The following is a 17661-nucleotide window of genomic DNA, read 5'->3' as shown; positions in this document are numbered from 1 at the left end:
CAATTTAGCACCGCCTGATCTGACTTTAAGATAATGTGCCTGCCACTTTCTAAAAAGATTAACAGAAATAGGGGTTGGAAGATTCAAAAATTACTAGGGACTTTATTAAAGTCAAAGATCAGAGATGGTGGCTGGGGGGTGCAGCTCAGGGTAAAGTGCTTGTCTAGCAGCTTAAGCCTTGGGTTTAATTCCCAGCACCACAAAGGAAAAAAAGGAAGGCTGCAAGAGTTCAATAAATAGTAATGATATCTCACTAAATCATATCCTATTCACATCTTATTGTCTGGGTCATAACTCCTATTCAATATAAAAGTGGCAAATTACTATTAAACAATCATCTCTAAGCTTCTCAATATATTTTGTAAATAGTACAGTGAAGTGCTCCACCATTTGTTTTGTCGAATTACTAGACTATTATAAAGTCCCCACAAAAAAAATCACCTTGTCGTATGATTTCCATGCACATCAATATTGCCTCTTCACGTTCTCCACGAGCAAAGCGAATATTGGCTTCACCCATGAGACCTCTCAGAGCTCTGGGAAGTTTACTCCGAGGCCTCTTCTCCTGTATAGAAGAAAATTGACATGCAGATTAAAATATAGTCAAGTCTTGGGTTTCAATTCCAACCACATTAATACAGCACATAATAAAACTGAAATTTCCCTTTAAGATTTTTTAGTCTTCTAAACTCAGAATTATGGCCAAAATGGTTACAATTTGAACTTTTTAGCCTTAAAGTTTATGTTGCAGGAAAAAAAATCTAAAACTCAATTGCAGGAAAGAATATAATTGTTCTATGATATTCTCCAAAAAGGAACACCTAAGAAAGTAAAAACAAAATTTCTACAGTAGAGAAGTTCAAAGTACAATAAACATATAAGAAAAGCAAAAATCAAAGTAATCAGGAAATTACTGTTATTAATTAGAACAAATTATTATGCAGCAAAATGGATGTACATGCCAAGACACTAATTGTGATGCCTCTACTAGGGACTCTTCTTGGGTGGGGCTGTGACTCAGTGGTGGAGCACTTGCCTAGCATGTGTGCAGCTCTCCATTTAATCCCAGCAACACACACACACACACACACACACGCACACACACACACACACACACGCGCGCGCGCACACACACACACACACACGCACACACACACACACACACACAAATCCGCCTTCACTCAAACTTATCCACTCAGAATAAGCATGGTTTAAAAAACTGGAATATACCATAAACCTTTTAATAGCAAAATTAGTGCATTTTGACACATATAATTAAGGTTTTACATAAAAAATCTCTAAAAGGAAATATAAGAACTAGCACCATTTGCCTTTCTTCATGTTTGAATTGTTTCCCAAGTATAACTTAAAGCTTTCTTCTCAATGCCTACATCATTTCTTATGGTGTGTTTATAAATACCAAAGTAAGAAACAATTTACTTTCATCATTTTCTTGGTTTCACGATTGAGCACCATCTCTAGTACAAACACATCGCCTGCAGTGGGCTGCTCAGGTGTTTCCTCCTCTTCCTCCTCTTCTTCCTCTTCTTCTTCATCATCCTCAGTCTCTCCAAGCATGGAAGCAAAGACCTTGTGAACTGACTTACTCACTCCATCTGAAGTTTCTCCTATGAAAGAGACATTGAGGTTGACAAAACATTTAGAATACTTGCTGGCCAAAAAGAAAAGTATTTTCTAGAGTATAATTTTCTAACCCCAGCAACATCAAACTTGGAAGTAAAAGACATAAATGAACACTCTCAAAAAGCAGCCCAAAAAAGAGACCTGTCACAAAGCTGTGTTGTTGTTGTTGTTTTTTATTTATTTATTTATTTTTTTTTTGTGTGTGTGTGTGTGTGGTACTGGGGTTCCTGGAAGCCCTTCTACCCCGGGCTACACTCCCAGACCTATTTTTTATATTTTTATTTGGAAACAGGGTCTCTTAAGCCAGCGCGGTTGGCTTCAAACCTGCGCGATCCTCCTGTCTCCACCTTCCAAGCGTGGGGATTACAAGCGTGCGCCACCACACAGTGTTGTTTTTTTTTTTTTAACTCTATAAATTCATCCTTTAGACCTCATTTGAATAAACAGGCAAAGGTGGAAAAACATTTTTAAAAAACCATACATTAATAGTTAAAAAGCAAAGAGATAAATTTCATTTTAAACTCTAAGACACTAACAAGTCTGGCAGAACAGAACATATAGTATAGTACACATGAGAGTTACAAAGCCAAGCTGTCTGGTTTCAACTTTACCTCCCTACATCAGTAGCTGAATATTCTTGGACAAATTACTGAAGCTCTCTACATGTGCTTAGAATAGTGAGCATACAGTAACAGCTCTCTAACCGCTAGTGTTAGTATTAAAACATTTACTTCAGAAAAAAAATAACATGACATAATTCATTTGCATCTTAGAACACAATCACAGTGCAATGATTTTTGTATGTTCAGAAATGATGACCCTGAATGTAAAGAAAGGCTAAGTTCAGAAGCCACTTTTCTGGCACATAAAGCAGAGATATACAACACATTTTAGAAAACTTGCAACAAAACAGTTAAAATTTTAAATACTGTATTTACTTGTGTTCAAAACCCTTACGTTTATCCACTTACATGATATGCTTCAAATCTCAAAGATAGGGGATAAATAAGATATGCTTAAGGAAAAATACACTGTAAAGCTTGGCATGGTGGTGCACATCAATAATCCCAGTACTTGGAAGGTTGAGATAGGAGAAGAGAAGATTTACAGCCAGCCACAAAAACTTAGTGAGGCTCCCAGCAAGTTAACAAGACTTTGTATCCAAATAAGAGATAAAATTGGGCTGGGGGTATAGTCTGGAGGTAGAAGGCTCCTGGCTTCCACCTCAAGTACCACAAAAATAAATAAGATTGTAAAGCTACATATTCTTTTTTTTTTTTTTTTTTTGGATACTGGGGATGGAACCCTTCTACCTCCGGGCTACACTCCCAGACCTATTTTATATTTTATTTGGAAACAGGGTTTCTTAAGCCAACAAGGATGGCTTCAAACCTGCGCAATCCTCTTGTCTCTGCTCCCAAGTGTGGGGATTACAAGCATGAACCACCACGCCCAGCCAAAGCTACATATTCTGAGTAATAAATAATCATTATTAGGAAGACATAAGGATAATAGTCAAGAACTCTGAAAATCCAAAATAAATATAAAAAGAAGTGTGGAAAATCCATGACAGACACTGGGCACTGTGGCACATGCCTGTAAAATCCCAATACTTAGGAGGCCAAGACAGGAGGATCATAGGTTCAAGGCCAGTGTGCGTAATTCTGAGAACTTCTCTTTCAAAATAAAAAGCAGTGTAATCCTAGTACTTGGGAGGATGAGACAAAAGAATCACAGGTTGGAGGCCAATGCACAGTAATCTAGAGAAACTCTGTTTTGAAATAAAACTGTGATCCCAGGATTTGAGAGGCTATGACAGGAGGATCCCTAGTTCATTAGCCAGCCTCAGCAACTTAGTGAGACTCTTAATGAATTAGCAGGACCTTGTTTCAAATTAAAAAATAAAAATTAGGGCTGGGGGACATAGGTTGGACATAGAATGCCTCTAAAAACTCTTAAGACAAGTAAAAATGAAAGAGAACATCTTTAATTTGATGAATATCTATTTAAAAACACATGCCTGTAACCCTAGTGCTTGGGAGGCTGAAACAGAAGGAGAAGACAGCCACAAAAATGTAGCAAGACTCTCAGGACCCAGCAACATCCTGCTTCAAAACAAAAAATAGAAAGAGCTGGGAGTATAACATGAAGGCAGAATGCCCCTAGGTTTAATCCCCAGTACCACACACACACAAAAAAAAAAGAACAATAGCCGAGCAGGGCGGAGCACACTAGTAATCCCAGTACCTGGGAGGCTGAGACAGGAGGATTATGGTTTGCAGAGAGCTTCAGCTATTCAGTGAGGCCCTTTGCAACTCAGTAAGATCCTGTTTCAAAATAAAGAATAAAAAATAGGGCAGGGGGTGAAGCTCAGAGGTGGGATGCCCCTGGGTTCAAACCCTAGTACTACAAAGAAGAAAGAAAAAGAAAGAAGAAGGAAGAAGAAGGAAGAAGGGAGGAGGAGGAGGAGGAGGAGGAGGAGGAGGAGGAGGAAGTTGAATGAGACAAAGATTCTGTATTACCACTTCCACTCAATATTTTACTGGATGTCCTAGCCAATGCAATAAAGACAACAAAAAGCAAGAGATGGCAAGGAAGGAATAAAAATTATCACTACTCACAGATGACTGTACAAGATCCAAAGGATACTACATACAAACTATTAGAATATGTTAATTTATCAAAGTTGTTGGAAACAGGTTCAATATGTCCAGGAGGAAAAAGAAATGATTCTAGAAGCCATATACTCCAATTATTAGACTTTGCTAAAAAGATTGTTTAAAAGTAGTCCCTTCTTCTACATACAAATACTACAAATAAGTAGGGAGATTTATATCTTAAAGACTGTGGCTCTTATTTCAGCTCTTATTTTCATCCCATTCTTGTGTGCCTAGCTGCTCATGATGAGCCAGATCTGGACTCAGCTGACACTTTTCTTTTAGTGAGGGCCAGCTCCTGGAGTCAGCTTTAGGCAACTAAGACTGACCAGCACCTAGTGGTGTCTGCTGTTATAACCGCACCTCAAGGACAGAATATGGAAGAGTTGATTCTCCTGTGAGCAAATTAAGAAGGATCCACAGGATGCAGAACTTTTGCATCCTTATGTGCCTTGCAAAGTAAGAAACTACAATCTCAATTTTTTCTCTTTACCACTTCTTCCCCACATGATCCAAAGAGGTAGAAATACAGCTTGTTTTTTTGTGTGCGTTCTCTGTGTAAAAGCTTCTTTGTTCTAAAAGAAAAGAGCTAGACTCTACTCTATCCCCCAAAACTATAGTTTAGTTCTTCAATTAGAACCTATATATGAAGCTACATTCTAATTGATGGTACAGCATCCTAGGAACTTGATGTAGGTAAATAGATATCATATGCTATTATTCTCATCATTAGAAAAGTGTATCAATTGCTGGGAATTAATCAATTTATAAACTGGTTCATTAATTAATCTCCGAGGGATTTAATTAGTCGGAATGCACTAATTAAATTTAGTATCTGGACATGCAAAGCTAGGGACTATATGGAGAATGAGGTGGCATACCAAAATACCTATGCTGTATATTAAATCACATCTGAGCAACTAGTCTTTCAACCAGACATGGTCTGGTAGGCAGTCTGTATAAAAATGTGACTCATTACAATTTGGGGGAGTATAGAGTGCAACTATAACCAATTGAGAGGACTTTTTTTTTTTTTTTTAGATCTGGGGATAGAATGCAGAGGCATTCTACCTCCAAGCTACACCCCCTGCCCTGTTTTTTATTCTTTATTTGAAATAGGGTCTCACTAAGTTGCGAAGGGCCTCACTAAGTAGCTGAGGCTGTCTGCAAACCGCAAGCCTCCCGTCTCAGCCTCCCGAATGCTGGAATTACAAGTGTGCACCACCACGCCTGGCTTTCTTAGGTACTCTTAACATATTATGCAAGTGGCAAATGATCTCGACATACCTTCATTGACATCTTTGTCCTGGGCTTTGGTAGAGTCAATTCCTGATGATGATGGAACTTCGGAGTCATCTGGATTTTCTTCAGCTGATAATTTTCCTTTTTCCTGAAGACTCTGTAATTGAAAAATAACTTGATTCCAAAAACTAACACAGATTTAGCTTCCACTAGCTGTGAATAGGGCATATGCCTTATTTATTTAAAAGTCTCAGCCTCTGTATATACACAGTATGCAGAATCTAAATTTGAATATTGTCAAAGCATTTCAAAGTACTTAGATCTTAACACGTTTATATGAATAAGTCATTTGTAGAAATAAAAGCTTCTTGATGGTTTCATTAATCTAATACTTTAAGACATGGGGCACTTACTGGTCACTTGAATTAGGTTAAGAAACCACCAGCTAGAGCCAGGAATGGTGGCACGAGCTTGTAATCACAGTACTTGGGAAGCTGAGAAAGGAGGATCTTAGGTTAGACACCAGCCTCAGCTACTTAGTGAGGTCCTCTGCAACTTAATGAGACCCTGTTTCAAAATAAAGAATAAAAAATAGGGCTGAGTGTGTAGCTCGGAGGTAGAAAGCCCCTGGGTTCTAACCCCAATACCGCAAAAAAAAAAAAGTCCAATTACTTTATTTTCCCTTAGATTTCAAATAAGTGAAGATATGAAAAGTACAGATATTCATTATTAAATTACAATTAAAGATTATCTCACTATCAAACTATTAAGTGTCTATGTGCACACATGTGTAAGACTATATCAAACCAGTAGCAGATTCTTCAAAAATGGGAGCTCAGTACTATGACTCTCAGCAACCCAGCAAAGCCCTGTTTCAAACACAAAAAAATAAAAGGGGGCCTGGAGTGTAGCTCAGAGATAGAATGACCCTGGGTTCCACCCTCAGGCCACCCCCCCCCAAAAAAAAACAAGCTAAGAGCTGGGCAGTGGTCCATGCTTGTAATCCCAGTACCTGGGTGTAATCCCAGGACTTGGGAGACTAAAATAGGAGGATCACGGGTCTGAGGCCAGCATGCGGTAGTTTGCTGACATTCTGTTTCAGAATACAAATAAAAAGGACTGCGGGTGTAGCTCAGTTATAGAATGCTCCTGGGTTCAATCCCCTGTACAGAAGGAAAGAGAAAAAGGGCGAGCAAGTTCAGGACATTAGGTGTAGCTTGGTGGTAGACTGCTTGCCCAGCGCAGGGAAGGTCCTGGCTTTGAGTCCCAACACGGAGAGGGGCGGGGGGGACACCTCAGCCCTACAATTTAGAAATAAGCACTCCGGGTTCAATCTCCAACATAATGGGGAGAGGAGGAGAGGGGGGAGAACCCACGAACCTGGGGCCTAAAGAAGAGTTTAAAAGGCGGTTACAAACAACTCAGTGGCTAGGATAAGACTGGAGTTACTCAGAACACTCTGCCTCCAAACTTCTCCCCAGGTCCGTTTAACCTGCCAGCATTAAGTGACCCTCAAATCAAAATTCACTACTTGGCAAAAATAAATAAATAAAAAGGGAAAGGTTACTAGCGAGACAAAAGCTTTTTGATGGGGAGAAATGTTATTGATGTTTTTGATGTTATAAATGTTATAAATGTTATAAAATGTTTTTGATGGGGAGCTTGTGGGGTGAAAACCTGAGTTTGGGGAGAAGCCCGGCCCACTGCCGCCGGGACCCTGCACCTCTCTAGGGTCCTAGGGGACGAGCGGGAGGAGCAGCCAGGCCTAGCACCTCACTTTTTTCTCGCGGGTTTTTCTCTCTTCTCTCCGCCTTTCGAACTCTTCAAAGGAGATTTTCCCTTCTAGGTAGTCGATGAGTTCGGGACTGAAGCCCGACATGTCTGCAGGATCCGCGTCCGCGTCCGCAGAAACCGGAACATAGAACCAGGAGAGCCACGCCCCCAACGCTCCACCCAGAGCAGAACCGGAAACGGAGCCTGCCGTCCTGCTAGAAAACCCGTCCGGCTAGCGCCACAGCCGCTGCGCTGGAGTTCCGCGGCTGCGCTGGGGTTCCTCTCCTGCGCCAGGGCCTTTTACGGAGGAACCAGGCGCGGTGCTCCAGGTGAATCGTCCGCTTTCCTGGCTGTCCTCTTGAAACTAAGAGGATAACCTCAGTCATGTAGCGAGACCTTGTATCAAAATAAAACAAAAGGGCTGGGGGTGCAACTGGGAGGTAGAATGCCCCTGGGTTTAATCCCCAATACCCTGCGCGACTCTCCGTGTGTGTGTGTGTTACAGGTTGTAATGGCGTTGTGGTATCTTTTCCTCTATTCAAGTTCAGTTTGTTGAATAGGGAAATTAAATTAAAACAATAGGCGGCTTGATTGTAGCAAAATTTTATTATAAAAATCTGAAAAGCGTGCCTGGCAGACACACTGGAGAGCCCAAAGTTGGAACTCTGCCCTCCCCTCAGATCCCAGCCCTTAAGTGAGGTTTTCCCATTGGTGTGTTCGTATCAGCGTTTCCAGGACAACGGGCTAGCAACTCATTTTAGGCAGGTGGTATTATCTTGGCTGGTCAGTGAACTCCTTAAGAGTAAGCATATCTTTTTCTACCTCTGCTGTATGGGATGCCCATTAATTGGTGGTGTTTTGAAGTAATATATCGGGCTTACATCCTGCATATCAAGGTCAGGTCAGAGAAAAAATAGGAAAACAAAAGCACCAATTATCGCTTGTATCTTGCAAATAATCAAGACCAGTTCACTGAGAAAAATGGGGAAACAGAGGCCCTAATCATAGTGTGTGTGTGTGTGTGTGTGTACATAGTTTTTAGCCTTCATAATATATATATATATGTACTCAATATATATGTACTTCATATATATGTACTTCATATATATGTACTCAATATATATGTTGAATAGGGAATATATATATGTACTCAATATATATATATATGAATATATACATATATATGAGAGCTCAGTGGAGCCGGGGAGGCAGGGGAGGGGAGGAGGGAAGCCCAGGCTCATTCATAGAAATGCTGCCTGCCACTGTGTGTACACATGTGAATATAACATTGGTAACCTGGACACTCAGTATTGGGAGGGAGGGAAATGGGGGGCAGGGGCACCGAGTACTGTGTGAATGTATGCCCTTGTCACACAATCTACATTATGATGTGAGACTGTAGTGCACCATAAAAATAAAAAAAGAATGAGGTCAGGACGCAGGACTGCCAAGTGAGAGAAAAATATCTCATAAGATCCTGATAGAGAAGGATCCTCAGGGTCCCACCAAAGTATAAAATATGGATGGTGATCAGGTGGGGTGTGTTAAGATAATGCACATAAATCACTTTCCCCCTCACATCTACCAGGCAGCCAGGGAATACATCTAAGAAGTCAAGAGTCTCCTGCTCTGCCTCTCCTAAAGGAAGAGAATAGTGAGTAGGGATGCTTACTTGATAGAAACACTCTTCTAAGACCCAGGTGTCTTAGGCTGCCTTGTTTTGCTGCGGCTGCTTATATGGGAATAGCAAGTCTGGCGATAAGGTTTCATGTTAAAGAAAAAGAGAACCCTGAGGAGGGGCGGGAGGATGGCTCTGCTAAGGAGCAACTTGATGGCATGAAAGTTCTTTTAGAAGTCAGAATGAAGCAGAGGAACTTGAAATTTAAATCTGTTTTTTCTTCACTTCTTTGTAGTGATTTGTCCCGGTGAGTCAGAGGCATTACCTTGAGATGAAGCAAAATTGTTATAGCAGTAATGAAAATAGCAAGAAGAAACACTTTGGCCTTTCAGATTGATTTCTTTTTTGAGAATCAAAATGGGAAGTCTGAAGGAAGCAGAACATTGAATTTATACCACAACAATAGAAAGAAAAAGAGTACAGAGAGATGACTCCATCCTTTCTTCTTGTCAGAAGGAGGAGCCAGGAAGAGCTCTGACAATTCCAGGGAGATCATTTTCCATAGGTCTTTCACTTTTTGGCAAAGTTTGGAGGCAGCTGGGTGCAGGGGCACATGCTATAATCCCAGCACTTGGGAAGCTGGGGGATCACAAGTTCAAGGCTAGCACACAGTAACTTAGACCCTATTTCAAAATAAAAAGAATTTAAAGGGCTTGGGAGTAGTTCACAGCTAGAATGCCTATGGGTTCAGTCAGGACCACTATCACACACACAAAGAACACGTGTAGCTTTATTATTTTTTGTAGAGCAAACATTCTTGAAAGTGGGAATACTGTCTCCTTTTGGGTCAATAAACAGATTTGTTTTTTGATCAATATAATAAAGATAATATGAACCAGATACGGTGGCACACGCTTATAATCCCAGCATTTGGGAGACTGAAACAGGAGGATCGTGGTTCAAGGACAGCCTCAGCTACTATTTAGTGAGACCCTAAGCAATTCAGTGAGACCCTGTTTCAAAATAAGGAATAAAGCCGGGTGTGGTGGCGCACACTTGTAATCCCCGTACTTGGGAGGCGGAGACAGGAGGACAGTGCAGGTTCGAAGCCAGCCTCACTGGCTTAAGAGACCCTGTTTCCAAATAAAATATAAAGTAGGTCTGGGAGTGTAGCGCCGAGGTAGAAGGATTCCATCCCCAGTACCACCCCCCAAAATAAAAGAATAAAAAATAGGGCTTGGGGTATAACTTGGAGGTATAATGACCCTGGATTCCATCTCCAGGACAGAAAAAAAAAGATATTTCCCTTTAGAAACTAAAATTAGAGAACTACAGTAATATATGCATATATATGTTTATAGCAGCATAATTCACAATAGCCAAATTATGGGACCAATATATGTGTCCATCAACAGATGAACAGATTACAAAATTATGGGATATCCATGTAATGGAATTCTACTCAGCAATAAAGAACAAAATTATGTCATTTGCAAGAAAATTGAAGAACCTGGAGAACATTATGTTAAGTGAGATTAGCCAGTCACAGACAGTGAAGGATCATATATTTTCTCTAATATGCAGAAACTAGGGAAAATTGTGATACCAGAGGGACTCCAGATGATGGAGGAGAAATTTCAGTGGAGCCAGGGAGGTGATGTAGTGGAGGGGGAAGGGAAAGAGTGAGGATCAATGAAGGAATTACTACCATGGGCTTTAGATACATAAGTGAGAGTACCAATATCAATCTTCCCCTGTGTGGGGAAGAGGGGCATGAGGAGGGAGCGGGGGAAAGCCCACCAAGTGCTGTGTGCATGTATGTCACTATCAACATGATTTACATTATGTTATGAGACTATAATGCACCAATAAACATATATTTTTTAAAAAGTATGTGTTAGAAAAAAATTATCTTTGGGGCAAAGGTTGGGCGTGTTTGCTAGCAGTTCTATTATAAAAGTGAGAGTTTCCTAAGTTTGGAATTTCTCAGCTTTGGCACAAATCCACCTGTGCCCAGCACACCCCTGAGCCAGTATTCATGTGTCCTTCTTCGATGTTTGGGGGATAAAGAGAACCCACATGAGTGTAAAACTCGTGCTGCCTGCCACACCATAAGTCACAAAGTCAATTGTCTCTGACCTAGGAGTCTCATGTATTTTCTCAGCTCAATGATAATGTAAAAGGTTAGTGTGTAGCTTGCAAGCATAATAAAGCCTCACACTCGATTGTTCTTGACCACATTAGATCCTGGACAGAGGAGCAGAGTCAGTGTTGAGAGGCTGTCAAGGACCTCTGTAAAGAAGGACTACCAACCCTTGAGAGCAAATTATATATTTCCATTCAAGGAAATACTGCTAATACTGCTTTTTTTTCTAGCAATAATTCTTTTCCCTGCGGGCTCTAGAAATGCATGTAGGAAAGCCAGATATGGTGGCACATGCTTATAATCCTAGTACTTAGGAAGTTGAGACAGGAAGATCATAGGTTTGAGGACAGCCTCAGCAGTTTAGTGAGGTTCTCAGCAACCTAGTGAGACCCTGTTTCCAAATAAGAAATAAAATATGTCTAGGGGTATAACTTGGATGTAGAATGCCTCTGGATTCAATTCCCAGTAATATAAAAAGAAAAAAATAAATGTGTATAAGAAAGTTTTGTTTGTTAAAATGACAGGGCAGAACACTGGGTGTAGTGACGTATGCGTGTAATCCTAGTACTTGGGAGTCTGAGACAGGAGGATCACAGGTTCACTGCCAGCCTCAGCCATTTAGTGAGGCCCTCTGAAACTTAGTGAGACCCTGTTTCAAAGTAAAGAATAAAAAATAGGGCTGGGGCCAGCTGTGGTGGTGAACGCTGTTATCTCTGCACTTGGGAGGCTGGTAGAGGAGGATCACGCAGGTTTGAAGCCAGCCTCAGCTACTTAGTGAGGCTCTCAGCAACTCAGTGAGGCCCTGTTTCCAAATAAAAAATATAAAATAGGTCTGACAGTATAGCCCAGAGGTAGAAAGCCCTTGGGTTCTACCCCTAGTGCCAAAAAAAAAAAAAAAGGCTAGGGGTGTAGCTTGGAGGTAGAATGCCCCTGGGTTCAATCCCCAGTTCAAAAACAAAACAAAACAAAAAACACGATAGGGTAGAGATGGGGGAATTATTAACATACAGTATCTGATGGCCAGGTGTGCTAAATGTTCATACACAGTAAGGACTTAGCCTTCCCAATTGAGATGCCACCATGGAACTGAAGTCAATGTGGGCTGTCAACTACAGCTGGCAATTGTGAGGAATCCTACAGCAGAAGGCTGCAAGCCCTGCCAGAGCCCCAAGACCTTGCAGGGCCCCATGTGGAGGCCTTTCTTTGTCAAAGGCCCTGAAATTAATAAGCATTCCCTTTGTGGGGGGTCTTGACACCTAGTGAGGGGATGGTAGTGAGAAAGGGAAAAACCAGTCACTGGTACTTGGAGTGGGGCTCAGTGATGGTGAGACACTCGCTTCAATTCTACCATTTACCTATGCTTGATAGGGTATAAGTATGTTTAATAAGAAATATCTTGCCAATGATTTATTATTATTATTAATTATTATTATTATTATTATTATTATTATTATTCTAGGGGTTGAATTCAGAGGCATTCTACCTGTAGGCTACATCCCCCAGCCTTATTATTATTATTATTATTATTATTATTATTATTATTATTATTTTATCATTATTATGTGGTACTGGGATTAAATCCAGAGGCATTTTACCTCTGAACAACATCTCCAGCCCTATTTCATTTTTTATTTTGAAACAGGGTCTCTAAGTTGCAGAGGGCCTAAGTTGCTGAAGCTGGCTGCAAACCTATGATCCTCCTATCTCAGCCTCCCAAGTACTGGGATTACAAGACATGTACCACCACATTCAGCTCAGCCATTTTTATTTTGAAACAGGTCTTTCTAAATTGCTAAGGCTGGCCTCTAACCTGCAATCCTCCTGGCTCGACCTCAGCCTGGATTACACATGTGCACCACCATGCCCAGCTCAATAATTATATTTTCAGATGGTAAAAAAAGAACCATGTCATTAAATAAAAGCAATTTCCATTATTGTGCTGGAAGAAAGCAACATTTACTTCAATTTAGCAAGTATTTATTGAATACTGCTACATGGTAGATACTGTGCTAGCTGCTGAGGATATAAAGAGGAATGAGAGGAGACATCTGTTCACAAAGACCTTACGCCCCTCCAGGGAAAACAGATGCATGTACAACCAACTACAGTGGGACATATTAAGCCAGATAGGATTTCTTCTCGCACAAATATTTTATTCTTGATATTCAATATCTACAACCTGCAAAATGCCACCGTGGACTGTTTGGAATGTACACATGAGCATTTCTTAGACATTGACGTTCACAGTCTAGTACAACCTTCCTTTTGCGGAATCACAGAGAAAAGGATGTAGCTCTTCACAATACCGGAAAGATAGCCATTCCAAATGAGAATACGGAATCAGAATAGTTCAGAATGTGCTATGAAAAGGAGAGGAGGTTGAGCGCAAAGAAGAGAAGCCCTCCTGTTCCTACTCTCCCTTCTTGAGTGGGGGGGGTGTGCTGGGAGTGGCCGGCATACCTGACATAGCTCCGTGGCCCTCTGGGCACAGCAGCAGGAGAGACACCTCCGCACCTGCAAGCCCCCCCTTCCGTGCTTTGCAATTCAACTCAGTGGTGAATATTTTCATTTACCCTCATTTGCTATGAAACTAACACTGCTAGGTCTTAAAGAAAACATCTGATGTAGAAGATACTCATGTCTCAACACCTGGTGATGTTTTTGTAACTTTTACAAATACATGCAGCGTCCTACATCAATGTTTATGGGTATAGAAAGAAAAACATTTCAAAAATACACACACAAGTCACATGTGTTCCACAGGTTCAGCTACTTATATATAAATTAAGAAATGTAGACTGAAATCATTACAAATTGACAAATAAGCATGAAGAGGGAAATAACACAATAAAAGTTTAGCTGTGACTATCGTTGAAATTTCCTAATGAGAAGTTACTTCTGTAGTTTTAAAATGGCCAGACACCTGAAAGAACAAGAAAATGTGATAATGAAATAGAAAATCAAGAGTATATGATCAACACAGAGACTCAATTCAACGTGTTTCAATGAAAACTCTTTTCCCTTTTTTTTTTTTTTTTTTTTTTTTGGCAGTATTGAGGATTGAACCCAGGGGCATTGCCTTCTTATTTTATTTTTTATTTGGAAACAGGATCTCATTAATTTGCTGACAGCCTCCCTAAGTTACTGAGACTGGCCTTGAACCTGTCATCCTTCTGTCTCAGCCTCCAAAGTACTGAGATAGGTGTGGCTCAGCATGCCCAGCTCCTCTTTTACTTTTTAATTAGAGATGTTAGGAATGCAAAGCTTATAATTATGAAATATACTCCACATCAGAAACTCTGCCTATTCCAGAAAGTCAAGTAATTTCTTCATTACAATGCCACCAATCTGATATTTTCTGTGATACTTTCTGTGAGGTAGAAATTGGTATCTTCAGCTTGTAAATTGAGAAACTGGGACTTAGAGGAAACGTGTAAGCCTCACAGTAAAATAGGAATGTGTTATTAACAACTATTCTCTGTTGTAGTGGCTGATACCCTATGGCCAATCAGGTGCAAAAAATAGTAAGTGAAAACTTTATTAACATCTTTCTGTTTATTCCATTTTGTTTTCTCATTCTATGGCAGTATTTAAGCTCATATTTCACATGGCAAATTGTCTTTATTTAGAATAATAATCATTACTTTTTAAATCATCACATTTAAGAGAACTAATCATGAAAATCCTTTCACAAACACAGGGAAATAAAACAATAGTATACTTCTTCATAATTTTATCTGTGCACTTGTGAAAGAATAGGAAAATGTCTTAATTATGATCTCATTGCCATTATCATTCAGCCAAACAAAAGCTACTGTACTGGAGTCATAATAACGCATTTGCTTGAAACATACCATACCTGATACTCCCCCCCCCCCCACTACTGGGGATTGAATCCAGAGGAATTCTACCTCTGAGCTACAACCCCAGCCCTACTTTTGATTTTTTATTCTGAAACAGGGTCTCACTAAGTAGCTGAGGCTGGCTGCAAACTTGCGATTTTCCTGTCTTGGCCTTCCAAGTACTGGGATTACAAGCATATGCCACCAACACCTGACTACCTGATGATTTTTAAGTGGTACATATTTATTTCATAATATTTCTAAAGTAATAAGAATAATAATTTAAACCTTAAACATAAATGTGTGTGTGTGTGTGTGTGTGTGTGTGTGTGTATTGCTGACACTTGAACCTAGGGCCCCATACATTTGAGGCAAGTACTCTCCCGCTAAGTTATAACACTCCAAGTCCCATAAATATATTTTAAATGCTTTCATATGAGAAAAATAGTTTTTACTAATATTTTACTTTGTTTTTCTCTAAATGAGAAAGTGAAAATTCAATAGTGTGCATAATACTTTCTCTTCAAAATAATAATTCATTTAACTTTTATTTCCCATTTAAGTCAACTGCTCTGTCTGATATATTTCTTCGTATGTAATTATATAATTTTTCATATAACTTAGCCATATGAACTGGTCTACAAAAAGGTAAAGGTAAGAGTGGTTGCTATTTCATTAATTTAAGATCCTATTAAGTGAAAATTCTATAATTTTAGTATATTTCTTCATAGAATATTATGCTTAAAATCATAATAGTCATTTCTTTTTAAAACCAGACTATGAAACACCTGGACCAAATCCAAATATTTAACAGTAATGAGCTGGTTCCAGAACTGAGTGCTTATTTCTATGAGGAAATAAAAATCATTTCTCCAAGAAATACTTTCAAAATCCCTACTTCATGGCTGAGTTGTATGTTTGGGTAGATCCCAGAATAAAGAGGCAACTTTTACCTGAGCTCAGAAGAAACTTTCATCCTTTGAGGTAATTGGGAAAGGAGTTTTTCTGCTTCTCGTAGTCTGCAAATGCAGCAGCAATAAGATCTGATTGGAAAGAGAGAGGCCTGGAATTCTCATTCATGGAGAAAGTGTTTGGAAACCTTCCAAGATCAAGACCTCTGCCCTTAAAATATGCCTGAAGGCTTCTGAAAAACTAAAGAGAGAAAGAAATTACTCAATGCCATATATAAATGAAATACCCAAAATCTCAAAGATGATTTTCCTCCTGTTTTTTTCCCCCTGAATTGACTTTAAGGCTGATCTAGGAGTCAGGAGGTTAAAACCTCAGAAAGATACATTTAAACTTCAGCAGCCTCTTCTCCCTTCCTGTCTGCTTTCTAATGTTTCAATCCACAACAAGATCATTCACTGTCGATGAAAAACGGGGAGGCATGTCAACTGTAATAATGTGACAGCAGAGGCTTTGCTGTGAACCTGCTCTGAGCACTGAGGTCCCAGACGAAATCCAACTCCACCGTTGGGTCTCAGCTCAGAACATGAGTACAGAGAAACTGTGAAAGGGTGTCTGGTTTGATTCTTTTAATCTTACATTGTTATATATCACACCATTTTCTTTAGAAAACACATTTTGAAACAGTAGCATCGATGTGCTTATTGTATTTGGCATAGTTTTTCAGAGAATTTTTCTAATCTTTTGAATCTAGATAATTGTATGTGTAAAATATGTGTAGTAAGCTGATAATTATGCAGGATCAACTTCTAGTTTTTGCAATGAAGTTTTGCAAATGTTGGTTACATAATCATCTGTTTTATCATCATCAATTTATTTCATGCAAAACACAACTCCCTGTTGCACAGTCTATTTTTATGGCAGTGCTCAGGATTGAACTTGGGGGGTCCACCACTGTGCTACATCCCCAGCCCTTTCTATTTTTATTTTTAGATAGGGTCTCCCAAGGTTGCTGAGGCTGACCTTGACCCTGAGATCCTCCTTCCTTAGCCTCCCAAGTTGCTGGAATTATAGGTGTGTGCCACTATGCTTTTTATTTTATATATGCATATATTGTATATGTATAAAGTCAATGTGTATATAAGATCATTTACAAATGTAATGTGCTATATATGTATTAAGATCATTTTAAAATATAAATAGTCCCCTTACAAAACAATATAAGTTGGCCAGAGATAAGATACCAACCACAAGCAAACCCCTGTCCTATGGGAATCTTTATAAACCTTCATAGCCTCCCGTCCACTGTGCTCTAGGTTACAGAGCCCATGCGCATGCTTCCCGCAAGGCGCCAGCTCCACCCTGCCCCAGCTACCCCAGGTGTGTGCTTACCAGATCACGGTTCCTGGGGTCACTAAGTGGCTTCCATTGGTCTTCATTTCTCAGCGTGGCTCCATGCACATGTCCAGTTAGCACCAGGGTGACACACAGCAGCAGAAGGGGTGCTTTGGACATGGTGCAATAAAGTTGAATGAAAGAAAATATTCGGGGACTGTGGACAGTCAAGAGAGAGAGAGAGAGAGAGAGAGAGAGAGAGAGAGAGAGAGAGAGAGAGAGTCAGCCAGTTAGAGAGGAAAGAGAGTTAAAGAGGACATCTATAAAGGCAGACAAGGAAGATGAAATAGTCTATTTATTGCTTTGCCTAAACTTTGTACCCATTTTTAATTCTAGATTCACTTACAAATGATGACCTCCACAGTGGTCCATGATCAGACCATAGCAATTATGAATATAACTTAGAAAGTCTAAGAATGCCTTTTTCATCTTTTT

The 17661-nt window shown here is 39.9% G+C and overlaps 2 protein-coding genes across 2 annotated transcripts in view; both read right to left on the bottom strand.

Annotated features, from left to right (window-relative positions):
- Positions 1 to 7422, bottom strand: part of GTF3C3 (general transcription factor IIIC subunit 3) — a gene marked incomplete at both ends in the record, with an annotated part of 36388 nt that extends 28966 nt beyond the window's left edge. Inside the window, 4 exons of the mRNA XM_080690137.1 lie at positions 442 to 565; positions 1441 to 1628; positions 5589 to 5700; positions 7321 to 7422. Coding sequence (XP_080546263.1) covers positions 442 to 565; positions 1441 to 1628; positions 5589 to 5700; positions 7321 to 7422 — 526 coding nt within the window. The remainder of the gene's footprint in view (positions 1 to 441; positions 566 to 1440; positions 1629 to 5588; positions 5701 to 7320) is intronic.
- Positions 7423 to 15894: 8472 nt separating this feature from the next.
- Positions 15895 to 17346, bottom strand: LOC308259010 (uncharacterized protein C2orf66; the record flags this gene model as incomplete). The annotated part of the gene is made up of 2 exons (XM_080689676.1): positions 15895 to 16074; positions 17224 to 17346. 2 exons carry the CDS (start codon positions 17344 to 17346, stop codon positions 15895 to 15897), a joined length of 303 nt encoding a protein of 100 aa, XP_080545802.1.
- Positions 17347 to 17661: the final 315 nt, after the last annotated feature.

Source organism: Muscardinus avellanarius (genome assembly GCF_963383645.1).
Source record: "Muscardinus avellanarius genome assembly, chromosome: 2".
NCBI lineage: Eukaryota > Metazoa > Chordata > Mammalia > Rodentia > Gliridae > Muscardinus > Muscardinus avellanarius.
The sequence above is the reverse complement of the archived record's forward strand: the minus strand, read 5'-3'. Positions and strand labels throughout refer to the sequence as shown.